The sequence below is a fragment of the Schistocerca piceifrons genome, chromosome 2 (genome assembly GCF_021461385.2).
Source record: "Schistocerca piceifrons isolate TAMUIC-IGC-003096 chromosome 2, iqSchPice1.1, whole genome shotgun sequence".
NCBI lineage: Eukaryota > Metazoa > Arthropoda > Insecta > Orthoptera > Acrididae > Schistocerca > Schistocerca piceifrons.
Genome location: NC_060139.1, coordinates 551,231,056 through 551,250,669, shown reverse-complemented (window position 1 = coordinate 551,250,669; position 19,614 = coordinate 551,231,056). Strand labels below are relative to the sequence as shown.

At 37.8% G+C, this 19,614-nt stretch overlaps 1 protein-coding gene across 1 annotated transcript in view; it reads left to right on the top strand.

Annotated features, from left to right (window-relative positions):
* The window catches only part of LOC124775578 (G-protein coupled receptor GRL101-like), a 339,081-nt gene that overhangs the window by 256,079 nt on the left and 63,388 nt on the right, over positions 1-19,614 (top strand). The window contains exons 12-14 of the mRNA XM_047250408.1: positions 8,244-8,315; positions 12,412-12,483; positions 16,432-16,503. Of these exons, the coding sequence (XP_047106364.1) occupies positions 8,244-8,315; positions 12,412-12,483; positions 16,432-16,503 (216 nt within the window). The remainder of the gene's footprint in view (positions 1-8,243; positions 8,316-12,411; positions 12,484-16,431; positions 16,504-19,614) is intronic.

Here is a 19,614-nt window from a genome sequence, read left to right as displayed (position 1 = left end):
ATGGTGGTGTGTTTGTCACTGTCAGTAGTAGTTTATCCTGTAGTGAAATAGAATTGGATAGTTCCTGTGAATTATTATCGGTGGAGTTTATACTCAACAACCAAGCTAGGTTAGTAATTAGCTCCTTTTACCGACCTCCCGACTCAGCAGCATTAGTGGCAGAACAACTGAGAGAAAATCTGGAATGCATTTCACATAAATTTCCTCAGCATGTTACAGTCTTAGGAGGAGATTTCAATGTACCAGATATAGACTGGGATACTCAGATGTTTAGGACGGGTGGTAGGGACAGAGCATCAAGTGACATTATACTGAATGCACTATCTGAAAATTTCCTTGAGCAATTAAACAGAGAACTGACTCGTGGAGATAACATCTTGGACCTACTGATAACAAACAGACTCAAACTTTTCGACTCTGTAAGTGCAGAACAGGGAATCGGTGATCATAAGGCCATTGCAGCATCCCTGAATATGGAAGTAAATAGGAATATAAAAAAGGGAGGAAGGTTTAGCAAGGTTTGTTTAGCAAGTGTAATAGGAGGCACGTTTCATACTACCTAACAGATCAAAATGAAAATTTCTGTTCCGACACTGACAATGTTGAGTGTTCATGGAAAAAGTTCATGGCAATCATAAAATGTGTTTTAGACACGTACGTGCTGAGTAAAACTGTGAGGGACAGGAAAAATTCACCATGGTTCAACAACAAAGTTAGGAAACTACTGCAAAAGCAAAGAGAGCTTCACTGCAAATTTAAATGCACCCAAAACCTCTCAGACAAACAGAAGCTAAATGATGTCAAAGTTAGCGTAAGGAGAGCTATGCATGAAGCATTCAGTGAATTCGAAAGTAAAAGTCTATGTACCAACTTGGCAGAAAGTCCTAGAAAGTTCTGGTCTTACGTTAAATCAGTAAGCGGATCGAAACAGCATATCCAGGCACTCTGGGATGATAATGGCATTGAAACAGAGGATGACATACGTAAAGTTGAAATACTAAACACCTTTTTCCAAAGCTGTTTCACAGAGGAAGACCGCACTGCAGTTCCTTCTCTAAATCCTCGCACAAACAAAAAAATGGCTGACATCAAAATAACTGTCCAATGAATAGAAAAGCAATTGAAATCACTTAACAGAGGAAAGACCACTGGACCTGATGGGATACCAATTTGATTCTACACTGAGTACACGAAAGAACTTGCCCCCCTTCTAACAGCTGTGTACTGCAAGTCTCTAGAGGAACGGAAGGGTCCAAGTGATTGGAAAAGAGCACAGGTAGTTCCAGTTTTCAAGAAGGGTCGTCGAGCAGATGCCCAAAACTATAGGCCTTTATCTCTGACATCAATATGTTGTAGAATTTAAGAAAATGTTTTTTGCTCTCGTATCGTGTCATTTCTGGAAACACAGAATCTGCTCTGTAGGAATCAACATGGATTCCAGAAACAGTGATCATGTGAGACCCAACTCGCTTTATTTGTTCATGAGGCCCAGAAAATATTAGATACAGGCTCCCAGGTAGTTGCCATTTTCCTTGACTTTTGGAAGGCATTTGATACAGTTCCGCACTGTCGCCTGATAAACAAAGTAAGAGCCTATGGAATATCAGATCAGCTGTGTGGCTGGATTGAAGAGTTTTTAGCAAACAGAACACAGCATGTTGTTCTCAATTGAGAGACGTCTACAGGTGTTAAAGTAACCCCTGACGTGCCACAGGGGAGTGTTATGGGACCATTGCTTTTCACAATATGTATAAATGACCTAGTAGATAGTGTCGGAAGTTCCATGCAGCTTTTTGCGGATGATGCTGTAGTATACAGTGAAGTTGCAGCATTAGAAAATTGCAGCAAAATGCATGAAGATAGGCACTTGGTGCAGGGAGTGGCAACTGGCCTTAACATAGACAAATGTAATGTATTGCGAATACATACAAAGAAGGATCCTTTATTGTATGATTATATGATAGCAGAACAAACACTGGTAGTAGTTACTTCTGTAAAATATCTGGGAGTATGCGTATGGAATGATTTGAAGTGGAATGATCATATAAAATTAATTGTTGGTAGGTAGGGTGCCAGGTTAAGATTCATTGGGAGAGTCCTTAGAAAATGTAGTCCATCAACGAAGGAGGTGGCTTACAAAACACTCGTTCATCCTATACTTGAGTATTGCTCATCAGCATGGTATCCGTACCAGGTCGGTTTGACAGAGGAGATAGAGAAGATCCAAATAAAATCGGTGCATTTCATCACAGCGTTATTTGGTAAGCGTGATAGCATTACAGAGATGTTTAGCAAACTCAAGTGGGAGACTCTGCAAGAGAGGAGCTCTGCATCGTGGTGTAGCTTGCTGTCCAGGTTTCGAGAGGGTGTATTTCTGGATGAGGTCTTGAATATATTGCTTCCCCCTACTTATACCTCGCGAGGAGATCACGAATGTAAAATTAGAGAGATTCGAATGGGCATGGAGGCTTTCCGGCAGTCATTCTTCCAGCAAACCATACGCGACTGGAACAGGAAAGGGAGGTAACGACAGTGGCACGTAAAGTGCCCTCCGCCACTCACCAATTGGTGGCTTGTGGAGTATAAATGTAGATGTAGATGTAGATTACACCTTAGGGCCCAGACTTTTCTTGTGTATATTAATGACCTTCTGTCAGTAACATTACTGGATGCTATGTTCATTTGGTTTGCAGGTGATACTAACAATGCTATAAATAATAAATGAAATAAGTTTAGAAAGAGGTGTTAATGACGTTTCTGTGGACATAAATGGATGGTTTCTAGCCAGTTATTTCTCATGTAAATTCAGAAAGACAGACTATTTGCAATTCAGAACTTGTAATAGGTTCACAGTGTTGAATTTTATAGAATGTGTAGTTTTGCATGTACTTTGTTCTTGTTTAAGAAACAGTATGTGATGTCACCCTAAATGGTTCAAGTAATACAAAAAGGGATACCACACCATCTTCATTCAGAGAAATTACTATAGGAATCTCCCAAGATTTGATCATTGGTGCACTACTGCACTGTTTGCAGATGATACAAATATTGTTGTGAAGCTCAGCAAAGAATCATCAACAGAGAAAATAGTAAATGATGTTTGTGTGAAAATTACTGAATGGTTTTACTTTAAATTTTGAAAAAACACAGCTCATATAGTTTTGTACAGTCAAAAATAACCTACCTCCTATTAACCTAACGCACCAAATAGAAATTATATGCAATGTAGAAAATTCCAAGTTCTTCAGTCTGCATAATGATGAAAATGTAAAGTGAATAAGCCATACAGTACACCTGCTAAAACATTTAGGTTCAGCTAAGCTACTTTTGCCACATGAATAGCTGGCAACGTCAGGGATATAGAGGTCATTAAGTTAACATTTTTTTTTTTTGTGGATGTTTTCATGTGGTGATGGCTTATAGGATAATAGCTTCTAGGATAATATTCTGGGATAACATGTCATTGAGGCAAAAAATATTCACTTCAAGAAAAGTAATTAGAATTATGTGTAGGGATCACACATGGAAACCTGTGGCCATCTCTGTAAGCAACTGGTAATGTTAACCACAGCCTCACAGTGCATTTATTCACTTATGAAATATGTGATCAACAATCCATCCGAGTTTGACTGTAATAAAGATATTCACAAATACTACACTAGAAGGAAACATTATATGCATTATTCTTTAATGAATCTAACTTTGGTACAGAAAGTGGTGAAATATGCAGTTATAAAACTCTTTGATATCTGACAGATAGTGGAAATGTTTTCAAATGTAGATTAAAGATGTTTCTCCTTACCAGTCCGCGTGCGCGCACTTATAGGATAATAGCTTGTAGCGTGCGTGCACATGCGCGCGCGCGCGCGCGTGTGTGTGTGTGTGTGTGTGTGTGTGTGTGTGTGTGTGTGTGTGTCTAATAACTGTGTCAAGAATTTAATCTATGGAAACAGTGCTGCCTCAAGGAGAGGGGGGAACATCTTCATATCTGCATAACTATTGCAACCTACATCCAGTTGAATCTGTTTACTGTATTCAAGTGTTGGTTTCCCTCTACAATTTTTGTCAGTTACACTTAATGTCATTACCAAATTAACAATTCCTTGATTCTCCAGAATGTGTCCTACAAACAATCCTTTCTTTTAGTCAGTTGGTGCCACAAGTTTCTTTTTTCCCCAGTTTGATTCAGTACCTTCTCATTTGTTATTCTATCTATCCATCTAATCTTAAGCATTCTTCTGTAGGGTTTCATTTCAAAAGTTTATATTTTCTTCTTGCACGAATTGCTTATTGTCCATGTTTCACTTCCACACGAGGCTATACTCCAAACAAATATCTCCAGAAAAGAGTTCCTAACACTTAAATTTGATATTAGATGTTCACAAATTCCTCTTTTTCTTATAAATTTTTCTTGCTATTGCTAGTCTGCATTTTATACCTTAGTGCTTCAGCTATTTATCAGTTATTTTGCTGCCCAGATGATAAAACTCACTTTTAGTGTTTCATTTCCTAATCTAATCCCCTCAGCATCACCTGATTTACTTTCACTGTGTTCCATTATCCTAGTTTTACTTTTATTTATGTTCATATTATACTCTTTTCAAGACACTATCATTCCATCTAACTGCTCTTCAATCTCTTTAGCTGTCTCTAAGAGACTTACGATACCATCAGCATTCGAAACTGGTGGAGGCTGACCTTGGGGAACCTGGAGAACCTTTGGACTCAGAAAATTTTTGCTTGGTTTGATGAGTAGCCCTGAAATATGATCATGTGTAATGCTAAGTTTGAAATGTAAGCAAGTAGATTTTTGTTTTGTTTTATATCACCTATGTTTGATAATATCAACATTACCAATAAAGGTTTTAAAAATTATTCCATTCCATCTTAGCATGGTGGTACAGCAACCTTATTATTGCTGCTATTTAAAAAACAGTCTTAGGTTGCATATGTTCTTTATTAGCTCAAGAACAATAAATTTTGCCGAGATAGTGCATCATCAGGTTACATCATGGAGGTGATGACAGGCATGGTAGCACAGAACGAGGCCTTATGCACAAAATGTAAACACGGCCATACATAGAATGATGCTGGAGGCTCAACTGTATTGACATAGTGCATTCAGATTGTCATATGGCAATGGCACCATTTATGTAACTCTACTGTACTAAATAGCTAGAGAGGCCACAGACCTAGTTCCATCTGCAAATTGTACTTCAGTGCCCGTAACAGACATCTCCAAGGTCAAGGTGCAGGTAGAACAACGTAAGACTGCATGCGTGAGAAGTATGTCAAAACCTGTCCCTGACAAGCCGACCTCACCTTCTGTATCCTTGTCTGTGAGGTGCATACTATGCACATTCATCGTGCAGACAGTATTGCAGACCTTGGCTTTCTGACCCAACTTCCGACAATGTGAACACTTAACCTTCTGGAAAGAACACTGTTGACATTTATATGTTACAAAACAATTTGAACAGGAGGATAACTTTCTGGGGGCTCAGAGACCCGATGTGCCCAGGAGGCGTGGGACTGTTTCCAGTGTCATTGTGATTTTGGAACAAGAGCTGTTCAAACCTTGTAAGCTTGCTGAGTCATAAAGACCTGCAGCAGATCCTATAGGGCCACTGACTATGTCTTATTGTTCAAATGCCAAAATGAGCAGCAAACAGCCACCCACAGAGGTGTCATTTAATTTTGGTAAGTCACTTCAAAGACCCTCACCTGGTGAATGGACCAAGGTCATACCACACACTGAGTATTCTACACATGATTGCTGACAGCATTTTGGCACTGAAATATGCAATATTGTGACAATCCCTGCAACTTTGTGATCCACTCATGACAGCTTTGGGCATTTTTTTAGTGCAACTAAAAATTTTGCGGCGTGCTGCTGCTGCACGAATTTGAGAATCAAAATAGTCTTCCAGCTTGTCCTCAAGTTGTGCATATGTCAGTTCACTGGACTCCACCACTGGATTAAGTGGTTGGAGCAGTCTGTACATTTCTGCTCCTGAACATGCTAGTAAAAAAGCATTTGATAGGTGTCACTTGTTATGACAAAGGCCACAAAATGTTTTTCTGACCACTCATTGTAGTTCATCCATGGTTGCAATTTCTTGTCAAAGCTGGGAAACGGTGGCAGCATTGGCCAGATCAGAAGAGATGATTGGAAACTATTTCTGGTGCCATGTTGTTGCAGGCTAAAATATCCAAAAGCAGTTTCTAGGTCTGTTGCATATTTTGTAATAGTAAAAGCACTTGAGTAGACACAGTCTATTGGGAAAAGCCATATTGGAAACTGAAAACATACAATTAGTAGAATTGCATATGTAAATTATACACCCAAAACCCAAGAAACTTGTGAAAGCTTCTTTATACAAGGTAACTACACTAGAAATGTATGCAAACTCAAAGGTCCAACATCCACATTGCCACTGAATGTGGTAACCAAATTGGAACCAAGCATGCTAATTAAGAATCACAGGCATTAATGTACAACCAGAAATTTTATTGCAACAATGAACATTCAGTGAATATATAATGATAAATACATAATGACTGTTACCTGGGGACAAATGTCCTGGCAAGTCTGAATGATTCACAAAGTAAATTGTTCCTGAACAAATTCCTCAAGGAAATGAGAAAGTCACCGGTCAACCAATTCAAAAAGTATGAATAATTAATACTGATATTCAAAGACCTGCAGAACATAAATCATTGACTGTAACTACTGAATGTTCACTCAAATTCTAAGTCAATTTGAGCTGTATTCTGCCTCTGAATACTGAGTGCAATGTGCCAGTAGTTGTAAGAGAACAATGTCTTCTGTGTTGATGGCTCAGCTCCTCGTAGTGGTGCTTCTGTGATGCTCATCTGGGACCTGAGCTTCGGTCAGCACTGGCCCCTCTGGTGCTGGGGGGCTCACTTATGTGCATGCCAGGCAAATAATTGCTCACTCCCTGTACCAGCAGAGACATGATCAGAGTAACCCTTGACAGTAGTGCCATCTATAGCAAAAAAGACACTGCAGAAGACAATTCTGACACAGTGAGTTTCTGTGGATCCATTCTTAAGCTAGCTCACAAACATGCTGGTATTTGTATGTCGGTTGATGTGTTCATTTACATCAATGTACACTGGTCCATGTTGTGATGCTGCTGTTAGACGGGTACCCTGGCAACCTGTCGGTCTTGGCTGCATTGGTGAGTAGTTGCTGTCACATGACATAGTGTTAACAAACATATTCTTTTTTAAGTTCATGACAGTTTTCACTCCTTGTTTTTTCACGAACAAATGAATTCATTCTGATGAATTACATGTTGAACGCAAACAACTTTATTGCTGGATCTGAAGTGACTCTTGTGAGATGTTACATTAATTCAGTGTCAGAAACTCCAAGACTGAATATAATTCTTTCATCAATAGTTGATGAATGACACAGCCAGCCGTATTCACCAACTGTGGTTGTGTAGTTCACAAGATCCAACATGAATAAAATAACTTTAATGAATATTTGCAGAGTTATCCTGAATGGTGTGAATACTATCCATCTCAGTAATAAACCCTTGAAATTTTATTTTTATTGCTGAGTATGGATTTATGAACAACTAGTTTGGAAGGTAGGAGACGAGGTACTGGCGGAATTAAAGCTGTGAGGACGGGGCATGAGTCATGCTTGGGTAGCTCAGTCGGTAGAACACTTGCCTGCGAAAGGCAAAGGTCCTGAGTTCGAGTCTCGGTCCGGCACACAGTTTTAATCTGCCAGGAAGTTTCAACTATTACAAATGTAATATAGTTTACAAATTACCTTTGTTGCAGCAGCAGTTACGACAGAACATTTAATGTTTGATGAATTTATGATGTAGATTGATTCATTGGTAGAACACAGGAAACGGAGTAAGTTAAAAGATTCCCCCCCCCCCCCCCTCCCCCCACCTCATCTTTCTCTCTCTCTCTCTCTCTCTCTCTCTCTCTCTCTCTCTCTCTCTCTCTCTCTCTCTCACACACACACACACACACACACACACACACACACACAGAGAGAGAGAGAGAGAGAGAGAGAGAGAGAGAGAGAGAGCATGTACATGAGTTGAATACTTTTTAACAAGTTGCTTGTAGTATCCATCTGCAATTGGATTTGTAGCATCCCAACAATGTTTTAACTGATTGAACTTTTTAACTGTAGACATCTAATTTTCAATTTAAAGAGAGTAAATAGTCATTTTTCTCTTTTTTTCTAGTCATCTACATGGTAACAACATCCAGAGCTTAGAGCCAATGGGCTTTTATGGTCTCTCTTCACTGAAAGCACTGTAAGTTTCTATTTCATTACTGCTATAATATACCACTGTATATTTAATGAGTCAGGAATGATGATTTTAATTTCAGTGGCTATAATAATCAAGATTTCTTCCAATAAAGAGTAGCTATCCTGGTCGTATTTATACTGGACGAGACCTTGCGTTTCAGTAGAGAAAAATTTTGTCACATCTGCTACCTAAATGCTTTACAAGAATGTTGAAACTATTAGCCCAACAATGAAGAAGTCTCAAACATTCAATAACAATAATGTGCTTACAGGAAATAAGAGCAAGTTAGTACATTTTTTTAGTTAACTTATGTTCAAAAATATTACAAAATGATAAACTGATGCTGAATGAGGTAACTTACTGCAGATATATTTTGACACATTATGAAATCTCTTTCTGTAGAGGTACCACCTTTTAGGAATACACCTATTATTTGTTAGGAAGGTTAGACTTCAACTGTCATATTGCTATATAGTCCAATAACAGATATGTGTAACTGTTATATTGCTATATAGTCCAGTAACAGATATGTGTACAATGAAAACCCTGAACAACAGAAATATTCATTCTGATAGAGGACAGGAGGAGGATGTGTGTACATTTAATTAAGAGATGAATGAATTTAATGCACTGCCATATGTAACATTACTGCTGGGAATGTTAGTAAATATACCTATTTCAAACTACTAAATAGTAACATTCACTTTGAAATCTCATTGAGGGGTCTCTCCAAAAAAGAATGATAAAAAAGGTTCCTCCACCAGGTACCATACATGATGTACTTTTACCAAAAATTTTGACTGAAACTAATAAGAATGAAAATGTTAGCAAAGCTCTTGGGTCATGTAAACTCAATGGTAGAATTTAATTCAACTTTTAGATCTTCATACCTGCTTTGTTGCTGATGTCCTGTTGTTCATGCTATGTTGCTGTAAGAAAGTGTGGCCATCTTGCCATGCTGTAGAAACCGTCAATGAAAGTTCAGAAGTTACAGTGATTTCTTTTGTTATTGTATAGGTGGTGCAATTGGTGTTAAAAACTGACTACATCTTGACTCTCTGAAAACTGGCTAGGGAAACTGGCTACAATCTGTGTAATGACAGTGCTGTTGCACTTCTATTTGTAGTTTTAGTAACAATCCGTAGTATTGTTTAAGACGCAAATTTCCAAACCTGTAATCCAAAATTAACACACAGAGATAAACTGAGGACAGTATAATTTAAGTATATTATTTCCTGATGAGCATATATAGGTAGTTTGTGAAATAAATAATTTAGAAGTGTGAAACAAGATAATAATGGAAATTAACAAGGTAAATTTCATTTGGTTAATTGACAAGTAAAATATAATTTGTGCTATTTTCCTAATATAAATTGGAGTTAAAATCAAATATTTTTTCATTTAATAGTAGTTCAAAATGAATACTAGGGCCAAAAATCAATATAAGTTTACATTTGTTATGAAGAACTGCATAATTTCTCTTTAATTATAAACGATGTTGCAAGTATTTTGCGTTGATGACCTATTATACTGCAAACTTTGATGAAATAATGCGTATAATGCAAATAGAATAGGAGGCAAGTATAAATTCTAGTGCACATTGGCAGTCATTAAAGAAGTTAGCTAATTAGTGGCTTCAGTGTTAACAGAAAAAATTCCTACCAGTTTCAGTCTGGATATTAAGTATACTTGAATTCGATGTAGTTGGGGTTGGGTTGTTTGGGGAAGGAGACCAGACAGCGAGGTCATCGGTATTGTCGGATTAGGGGAGGATGGGGAAGGAAGTCGGCCATGCCCTTTCAAAGGAACCATCCCAGCATTTGCCTGGAGCGATTTAGGAAAATCACGGAAAACCTAAATCAGGTTGGCCAGACGCGGGATTGAACCGTCGTCCTCCCGAATGCAAGTCCAGTTCGATGTAGTCTTGAGGTTTCTATTTGGCTTCTAACCAGAACTTCCTTATTAACTGCTGTATAAGTCAGATAGTAATTAATATCAAATTGCAATAGTCGAATATTTTGCAGTATTCTTTATGTGTATATGAGGCTTAAATGGCTCTCCAAAGAGAGTTCTGTAACCCATGTTTTGTTTGTAAACTGTTTATGTATGAAATTAAGGCTACTAAGATAAAATACAGTTCCATATATCTAACAGAAGCATGAAGTTGGTATATCTAACATACAGTATTCAGTTTTTCATTTTTGTACAGAATTTGTGTATCACTGTAACTTTCTACTTATCAAATATTCTACTTTTGATGAATGCATTTCGGTATAAACTATTACGTAGCTGTTTAAATTTGATGAATTCATTATGGTATCAAAGTGTGCAGGCAGGTTGTAAATATAAGAAAAAAGAAAAAAGTTACTGGTTCAAAGTGTAAGTTACTCATAAAATGGAGAAAAGAGTAGTGACTGAAACATTGGTTGACTAGGCTAAGAGAATCTGTGAACCATATAGTACTTTGAGGACAAACTCAGTCATTAAAGAACTTCTTTCAGAATAAATGACTACTCTGATGAAGAGGTAAATAGAGCACCACATTTTAAAATATCTGAGCTTCTAGTTCAATAAGAAGCAACTATAGGTAAAGTTTTCCTCTGATTCATAAGAACACTTATGGATCGCATCAGCAGAGTACTCAGAGAAAGGCACTTGAACATTTAAACACTGTGAAGGACTTCCAGCCAATGCTTGCCACAGCACAAATATTATACAAATCCCTTGAACATGTGGTCTGGTGTACATAGGAACTACAATGAAAAGCTTTAAGGAACACAAGAGCAATCATCACTTGAGCAACACAGATAAATAGACAGTAGCATCTCATACACTGGGACCAGGGAACCATCAAATTCATTTTCTCGAATACTATGGTTTTATCAAGATCAAATTATTACTACACTCAGATGTACAGAAAGGTACCAGAAATCCTAAAGCACAAAAACAACTTCAATAGAAAAGAAGGATTAAAATTAGACAAATTGCAGCTCTTGGTGCTAAATAAAGCAAAGGGTGCCAACTCTTCCCAACTAAGAGCTCAGAAATACATGTAAGCCCAACTTTGCAATGCTAAGTGGCAGTTTGGTAATAGCAAGTGTTGACTGTTGCATGTATACATATAAACAGTTTGGTTCACTGAGCGTATTTGAGGTGCAGTGGTTAGCACACTGTACCCACATTCGGGAGGCCAGTGGTTCAAACCAGCGTCCGGCCATCCTGATTTAGGTTCCCTTGATTTCCATAAATCACTTCAGGCAAAAGTCAGGATGTTTCCTTTGAAAGGGCATGGCCAATTTCCTTCCCCATCCTTGCCTAATCCAAGCTTGTGCTCTATCTCTAATGACCTTGTTGTCGATGTGACATTAAACACTAATCTCCTCCTCCTACTCCTCCTGCTCCTTCTTTGAGATTTTAACTGTCTGAATCATTATAGCCTCAAATGGTGTTTCCAATATTAGAATATGTGAAATTTTAGGCAGAGAAGTACATCTTGGGCAACAGCCAATGACCATAAAACAAGAGTCACCAGAGACAAACATATAACTGTTCGTTATACAATGGCTTGTACTTTGAAAATGTAACTACTGTACAGTAAAGTAAGGACAGGTAACTCATTCAATCACAAATGACAGCAGTTACAGCCTCCAACATACTTTTAGATTTCGTTCCCAATTAGTCCTGTCATGACTTTCTTGACAAGGGACATGAGGTGACAATCCTGATTAGCAATAAATAGATTTTATCTCTTGTGATGAATTATGTAAATGAATGTGTGTGCCATATTTGTTAGTGATTATGTCTGCTGATAAGTATAATATTCTTTTACTATCTACATTTTATTGTATTTTCACATTGTTTTTTTTTTTGTAAGACATTTTACCATTTGAAACTAAAAGCTTAGGTTAGGAGTTGTGAAACGTTTTTGTATTAATTTGGCATTTACTTGTTTGACTCTTTATAAAGCTTACATATTTAATTTGATAAGACTTTGTCTACCCGTTCATAATATAATTTCAACAATGTTTGTATCTTGTAATAATCGTTAAATCAGCGGAAACTTCCAGATGATGATGATTATTATTGTTCCTTTCTGCAGTGATCTTAAACGCCAAAGGATAAGCAACATTTCCCACGGTGCTTTCATTGGGCTACGTAACTTAGTGACACTGTGAGTATATGGAAGGTGAAAAACAGTTTACAGTATTATATGAACTGCTTACAGTGCCCTCTCTTTTATTGCTGCTATGTATAAGGTTATGTAAGTATCAAACAATGGAAACTTCAGGATGGAATAATTACAAAGGATAGATTGCTACTCACCATATAGATCACATGTTGAGTTGCAGACAGGCACAACAAAAGGGGGAGTATACACTTTAGCTTCTTCTGAAGTAGAAAACACACACAAACACACACACACACACACACACACACACACACACACACACACACATACACACACACACACACACAGTGGCCAGAGACAGTGGTCATGTGAGTGTAAGCTGTGCTTGTGTGTGTGTTTTCTACTTCAGAAGAAGGCCTTTTGGTCAAAAGCTAAAATGTGTAGCAGTCCTTTTGTTGTGCCTGTCTGCAACTCAACATATCCTCTATATGGAGAGCAGCAATCTGAAGTTTTCATAATATTGTTAAATTGCTCTGTAATATTTGGCTTAAAATGGTTTTGCACATCCTGAAGAATCACATTAAAAATATGTTTTGAAATATGATATTGTATAATATGCAGGAAGTTATATAAAATTATACATGATCTGTTTTGGAAGTTTCAAGTTGACTTCTTTCATAACCACTTTCCTCTGAAACTTTAACTAGTGGTATAACATTATTTTATCAGATTCTATTATTACTCTGAGTGCCTGTGGATACTGCAGTATGGAATACCATAGTAGTTAGTTTAGGTATGGAGGAATGAACATCTGGAAAAAGCATAATCACAGACATTGAACAAAAAAATGTAGTTACAACAAAGGTAACTTAAATGTAATTGTGTATAGCAAAGAAGTATGTCAATTTATTGATAAAAAAAAGAAATGCAAAATTTTCAGGAAAATAAATGAATGCAGTAGTATAAGCCACTTAGAAATTGAATAATAGAAATTGAATAATAGGGTGAGCAGAAAAAAGTAAATAAATGAAAAAGAAATGTTTGCAGAAGGACAAATTGAATACAACTTTCAGATAATTTAAAATGAAAAGTCATTCCAGTGTTAAATGCAGATGAGAGAGCAGATAATTGGAAAGAATACACTGAGTGCCTCTATAGGGTAACAACCTTCCAGTAATGTGACAGATGATGAAATGTGTGTAGATTTGGGGGCATAAGGGATCCAGTATTAGTGTCAGATACAATTTTGGGAGACTTGTACAGACAGGAGAGCTAGATAATACTCCTGCAGAACTTCTAAAATCACAGGAAGACGTGATAACCAGATACAGCTTAGAGTGTATTTTCAATGAAATTGGGGACATGCCATCAGACTTTTGGACAAATATCATCCAAATAATCATGGAGATAAGTGCAGATTGATGCAAGACTTATAGCTCGATCTGCTTGATAGCCTGTGCATAAAAGTTACTGGCCAGAATAATATATAAAAGAATTGAAAAGAAAGGAGTATCTCGTAATTAATGGTCAGACTGCTTTAGGAACAGTCAAAATGGCTCAAAGGGCTCTGAGCACTATAGGACTTAACATCTGAGGTCATCAGTCCTCTATAACTTATAACTACTTAAACCTAACAAACCTAAGGACATCACACACATTCATGCCTGAGGCAGGATTCGAACCTTCAACCGTAGCAGTCGTCCGGTTCTGGACTGAAGTGCCTAGAACTGCTCAGCCACAGCGGCCAGCAGGAGCAGTCAAGATACTGTCACAGGATCTGTTGACTGCAATAAGCTCTTGACAATGCAGAGTATTGAAAGACGCTTGAAATCCTCTGGAAAATAGTTGTATGCTATAGGGAGATATGGAGAAGATGGAATATTTAAAAACCAAGAGGAAACAGTAAAAACTGTATTAAAATTCAAGTACAGTTACACTTCCTTAGTCATGTGTATACTGTAGAATGACTTGCTTGCAGTGTAAACTTGAGTAGTACAGTCAAACCTCCATATAACGATTACCAATACAACAACAAACTCGAGTGCTCCAATAATTTTATATGGCCCCTGCTGATTTCCTATGTGTACTATGATAATTACCCCTCATTATGATGAAGAAGTAAACACCCTGTTATAATGAAGACAAAATTTCGTGGAATTTACTATTTCGTACTTCTCTGCAGCTTGCTATAGCAGTAGGTATTGTTTATTTAGCTACTAGACTTTCAGCGCTTTATATCCAGAAGCTTCGCTACATACTACAGTACTGTATTTATTCTAGTGGTAAGGGGAATAGTGTACAACCGCGGGTGAGCTGTGCAGAGCATCAAACATCAAAGAGCTCCTTTTTTTGGATGAGTGTTTAGTTTTTCGATTGTTGAGCTTCAGTAGCAGACAGAAGCGTTTTGTTGGGCTCATATGCAGCTTATCTCTGTGATTTTTGCAGTCTGTGAATGTTTGTAGTTGATGTAAATGCTTTGGACTCCGCTAAGATTTGGACAATGGCTGGAAGTCAGAAACAAATAAAGTTGGAGACAAAAATGGAGGTTTTCAAAGACTTTTGTAATGGAATGAAACAAGTAGATGTGGCAAGGAAGTACGGACTTGCACAATCAATGTTAGCTACATTCCTTAAAAAACAAAAAGAAATTAAAGAAAGTTTTGTAGGTTGCAAATTTAATCACTCAAGAAAAAGAATGAAGATGGCTGCAACTGACAATGTGGACAGTGCTACACTGCAGTGGTTTAATGAGATGCATGCACAAAATTAATCATTTAATGGCCATTGATATGTCAAAAAGCCTTAGATTTCGCTAAGTTGCTTGGTGATTTTGCTATAGTTGTACTGTAAATGTGACTTCTTTTATTGCAATCAATTACAAGGCAAATAGAAAAGCATAGATGATGTCTACTCTTTTTAGTGAGTGGCTGCTTTTGCTTGATAAACAGATGTCAATGAAGAATAAGAAAATTGGATTGCTGGTTGATAATTGTAGTGCCATAACAACATGCCAGTGTTGAAGAACTGTGCTACTTCCCCCTGAACTGTACTTTGATTCTTCAGCCATTATATATGGGGATAATTAAGAACTTTAAGACAAAATACCATTCACGTTTAGTTCAACACGTAATCACAGATATTGAAAGAAAGGTGAGCAATCCCTACAGTTTTAATGTGGAGCAGTCTTGTGACATGATTGCTAGTTCCTGGAACAATATACAGGTGAATGTGATTGTGAACTGCTGGAAAAATGCAAGAAGTTCCAAAAGTGAAGATGTTGGTGAGAATGTTGTGTGGATGAGATAACGCAGGATGATATTCAAAGTGATCTGGAGATGTATTCAGCATTTACTGGTAAACCCCTAGATGCTTCAGTAGTTGAATACTTTTCAGTGGACGATGAGGTACTGGTGTTTGAAGCTTATACAGACGAATCAATCATCAAGGAGTTAAAGGTTGATGACAGTGATGTGATACGTGTCAGTTGGAAACCATTCAGCAGGTAGCACTTCAATCCCCAGTGCTTAAGTGCAGCAATTGAGTGCATTAGAGGAGATAAAGACAATATTCACAAGATAATCTTTAAGAAAAAGAAACAGAGGAAAATAAGTGAATTTTTCTGTACACAAAAGTAAGATATTCTACAGGTACAGTATTAATAAATGAAGTGAACAGAATGTGTTTCATTATTTGACTTTTACTGTTATTTTTCATCAGAAAAGTACTACAGCAATGTGCTTCTCAGCCACGAAAACATGGCTCCTTGCTCCGAGTCACAATAACAAAATCTCGTTATAACAATAACCCTGCCACAACAATTTAATTTTCATGGTCTCATGAAATTCATTATATCAAGGTTTGACTGTATAACTAGACTACAAAAGCTTGCTTTTAAATTTTGGAAAAAGTTCTGAATTAAGATATTAATTAGTATTTTATGTAACTATACATTTTTTGATAAAATTGAAATACGTTCTCCATTTTTTTCAGTGACATGTCATACAACTGTATAGCTTATCTAACAGATGGAACACTGATCGGAATGCCCAAGCTGGAGACACTGTGAGTACAAATTTAGTTGCTCTTAGATAATAAATATATATAATGAAAAAGGAAATAGTCTCTATAACTGCAGGAAAGATCGGTAACTTGAAGTTTTATCTGTGATTCATTCTCCAGTATTTCTCTGTAACATAATTTATATTATTGAATCCAGTTCCTCTGAAAACTGCTCTATATTTTGTTTTTTCTCCGACTTGTCAAGATCTTTTAATGAAGCTACCACTGAAGGAGCATGATAATCACTGCACATTGTAAATGTAAACATGAGAAACCTATGGCTAACACCAATGGTGGATTATTGTGTCACTGGCATAATAGGGGGAAAAAATATAAATCCGCTTGGAGACAGTGTCAAATAATTAGCAGAGGGTATGTAGAATAGAGAACATCAACCCTTAATGTTCCAGATTAAGAGGATTAGAAGGGGATTGAGAAAATTATCTAAGTTTAGCATGGGTTAGTTTCCAAGTGGGAAGATGACTTCCAGGCTAGGATGAAAGTGTTTCCCCAGGTTGACAGTACCTATGACATAGTTTTCAGGATTGATTTCTTTGCAGCAGATCATTGAAAAATTGATTTAGAGAAGCATGTAATGGAGCTAGATGGGACATCATTCCAACTGGGTGCTATTGTTGCAAATACCAAACTGCTACAGGCAAATCCTTAGCCAGGTGAGGCCAACTAGACAGCTGGCATGGTCCCTTAGGGCTAATTCAGGTGATACCATACCACAAAATATAGGAAAGCTAATTCATATGAAAGTGTTAGAAAAGTTGCCAGTTGATAAGTTCAGTAGAAAATGAGGCACTGGATGAGGTGCACTGCTTTGTGTGCTAGATCATATTGTATGTATGGGAAAGAGATGGGAGCTTTGTGGTACCTATAGGCCTAGATAAACTTTATACAGCAGAGGCGGAATTATCATGTGATTGTGCTCACAGTAAACCTGGAGATTGCTGGAGAAAAAAAAATAAAGACAGAGGAATGGATTTGTGGAATCCTCAACCAAAGCAATCTGCCAAATCACTTTGACTGTGGAAAAAGTATCCTATTTCCTGGACAATGATAGAGAAGAAATGGTATAATTATTAGAGGAGTATGCAGACTTGATTAACCCTCCCAGACCGTTTCCAATCACTCCAATAATGCAAGACCTTATTGCTCTTGTAAATAAGTCATCAAAATATAAAAATCCATATTGGACTGTGTGCCATCTCCAGACATTAACAGTGCAACACTTGTATCATAAAAGAGAGTACTTTCCTTTGAGAACTCCTGTCATTATTTTATCAAAAAAAAAAAAAAAAAATCACAGGTGGAAGCAAAATGAATTGATTTTATGCAACTACCGGCACTTAATTAACAACTTGTAATGGATACTTACCCTATCTCAAATATTATGAAAACTTTGCTCACCTCGGGATAATGGAATTATTTTACAATGATACACTTGTGAAGTAAGTACCGTCAGTTAAATTATCACAAGAGGTTAGACTCAAAATCACATTGATGTGCCAAGGGGACATTACCAATACGACTCAATGCCACTGGAATTTTTTTAAAAAAATGTGCCAGAGACGTTTTAGCACTTCCAGGATGGGGTTCTATGACTCCTACAACCAGGGCAATGTAAGGTGTACTTATACATTGACCAGTCACATTAATGTGACCACCTGTCAAAAGCCTGAATAACCATGTTTTGCAGTATGGACCACTGCAAGACAGACAAGGAGACAGTCAGTTTTGGAAGGTACGAACAGGGATGTGGAGCCATGATGACTCTAGTGCCATGGCCAGCTACATTAGGTTTCTCAGTTGAGGATCCATGGCATGAACAGCCTGATCAAGGTGGTCTCACAGACTCTTGACTGGGTTTAAATGCAGGGAGTTTGGTGGCCAAGGGAGTGTGTTAAACTCATCCTGGTGCTCTTTGTACCATGCACATGCACTGCGAGCTGTGTGACATGTTGCTGCTGGTATATACTATCATGCCAAGAAAAACAAACTACAAGTAGGGTTGGACATGGTCCCCAAGGATAGATTCATACTTGCGTTGATCTATTGTGCCTTCCTAAATGATAAGATCACCCAGGGAATGCCCTCTTGCCTGGATCCTTCTGATGATTGTTGCAAGGTGTTTGCTTTCAAATGTTTCACACTATACTCACCAACAGTCATCTGCTCAGTTGACCATAAAACATGATTCATCTGAAAACAAAAAAAAGCACCTTTTGGCACTCAGTGGACTTCCAGTTTTGGTACTGGCATGCAAATTCCAGTCTTCGTCACTGACAAGCAGCAGTCGGCATGGGTGCATGAACAGGCACCTGCTGCTGAGGCCCATGTGCATAAACGTTTGCTGAATGGTCATTGAGGAGATACTGTTGGTAGCCCCTTGGCAGTTAGTTGCTCTAAAGCTTCATGTTTGTTCACCTGCACACATCTCCACAGCTGTTGTTAATCGCTGTCATCTATGGTCCATGGTGCACCACAGTTGCCTTGGTGTCAGTTTTGGATAGTACCATTTTGCTAAGCATGGTATATTTTAACAACTGCAGCATGTGAACAGTTTACAAAGTTAATCATTTCAGAAATGCTTTCACCATTGGCACTGTTGTCAATGATCATGCCCTTTTGGTTTTCAGGTGAACCATTCCATTTCTGCATTACAACAACAGCAACACTATTTTTCACCCCCCCCCCCCCCCCCCCCATCACACATCTGTGAATGGTTATTGCACATTGACATCGAAGACATGCACTGGTCACATTAATGTGACTGGATGATGTATGACATTGTATTGTTTTCCAAGGTCATTGGGGAGCACACTCTACCATTGTGAATCTTGCTTAGCTAACTGTGAATGCCATGTGTAGCATGTGCTGCCACTTATAGAGGCTCTCCAACATTGTAGCCACAACTGGCAGCTCTCACACAAATAGCTGGGTGACAATTGGTGAAAAGTACTAAGTAGCAGAGGGAGTGAATTCTGCCTTGAACTTCACATATCCAGCTGTGTACATTAAGGCCATAATAATTATGTACAAGGTATTGATTGATTTTAATTTGCCTTACCTGAAGAGCCTCTTCTTGCACGCCTGGACCATCTG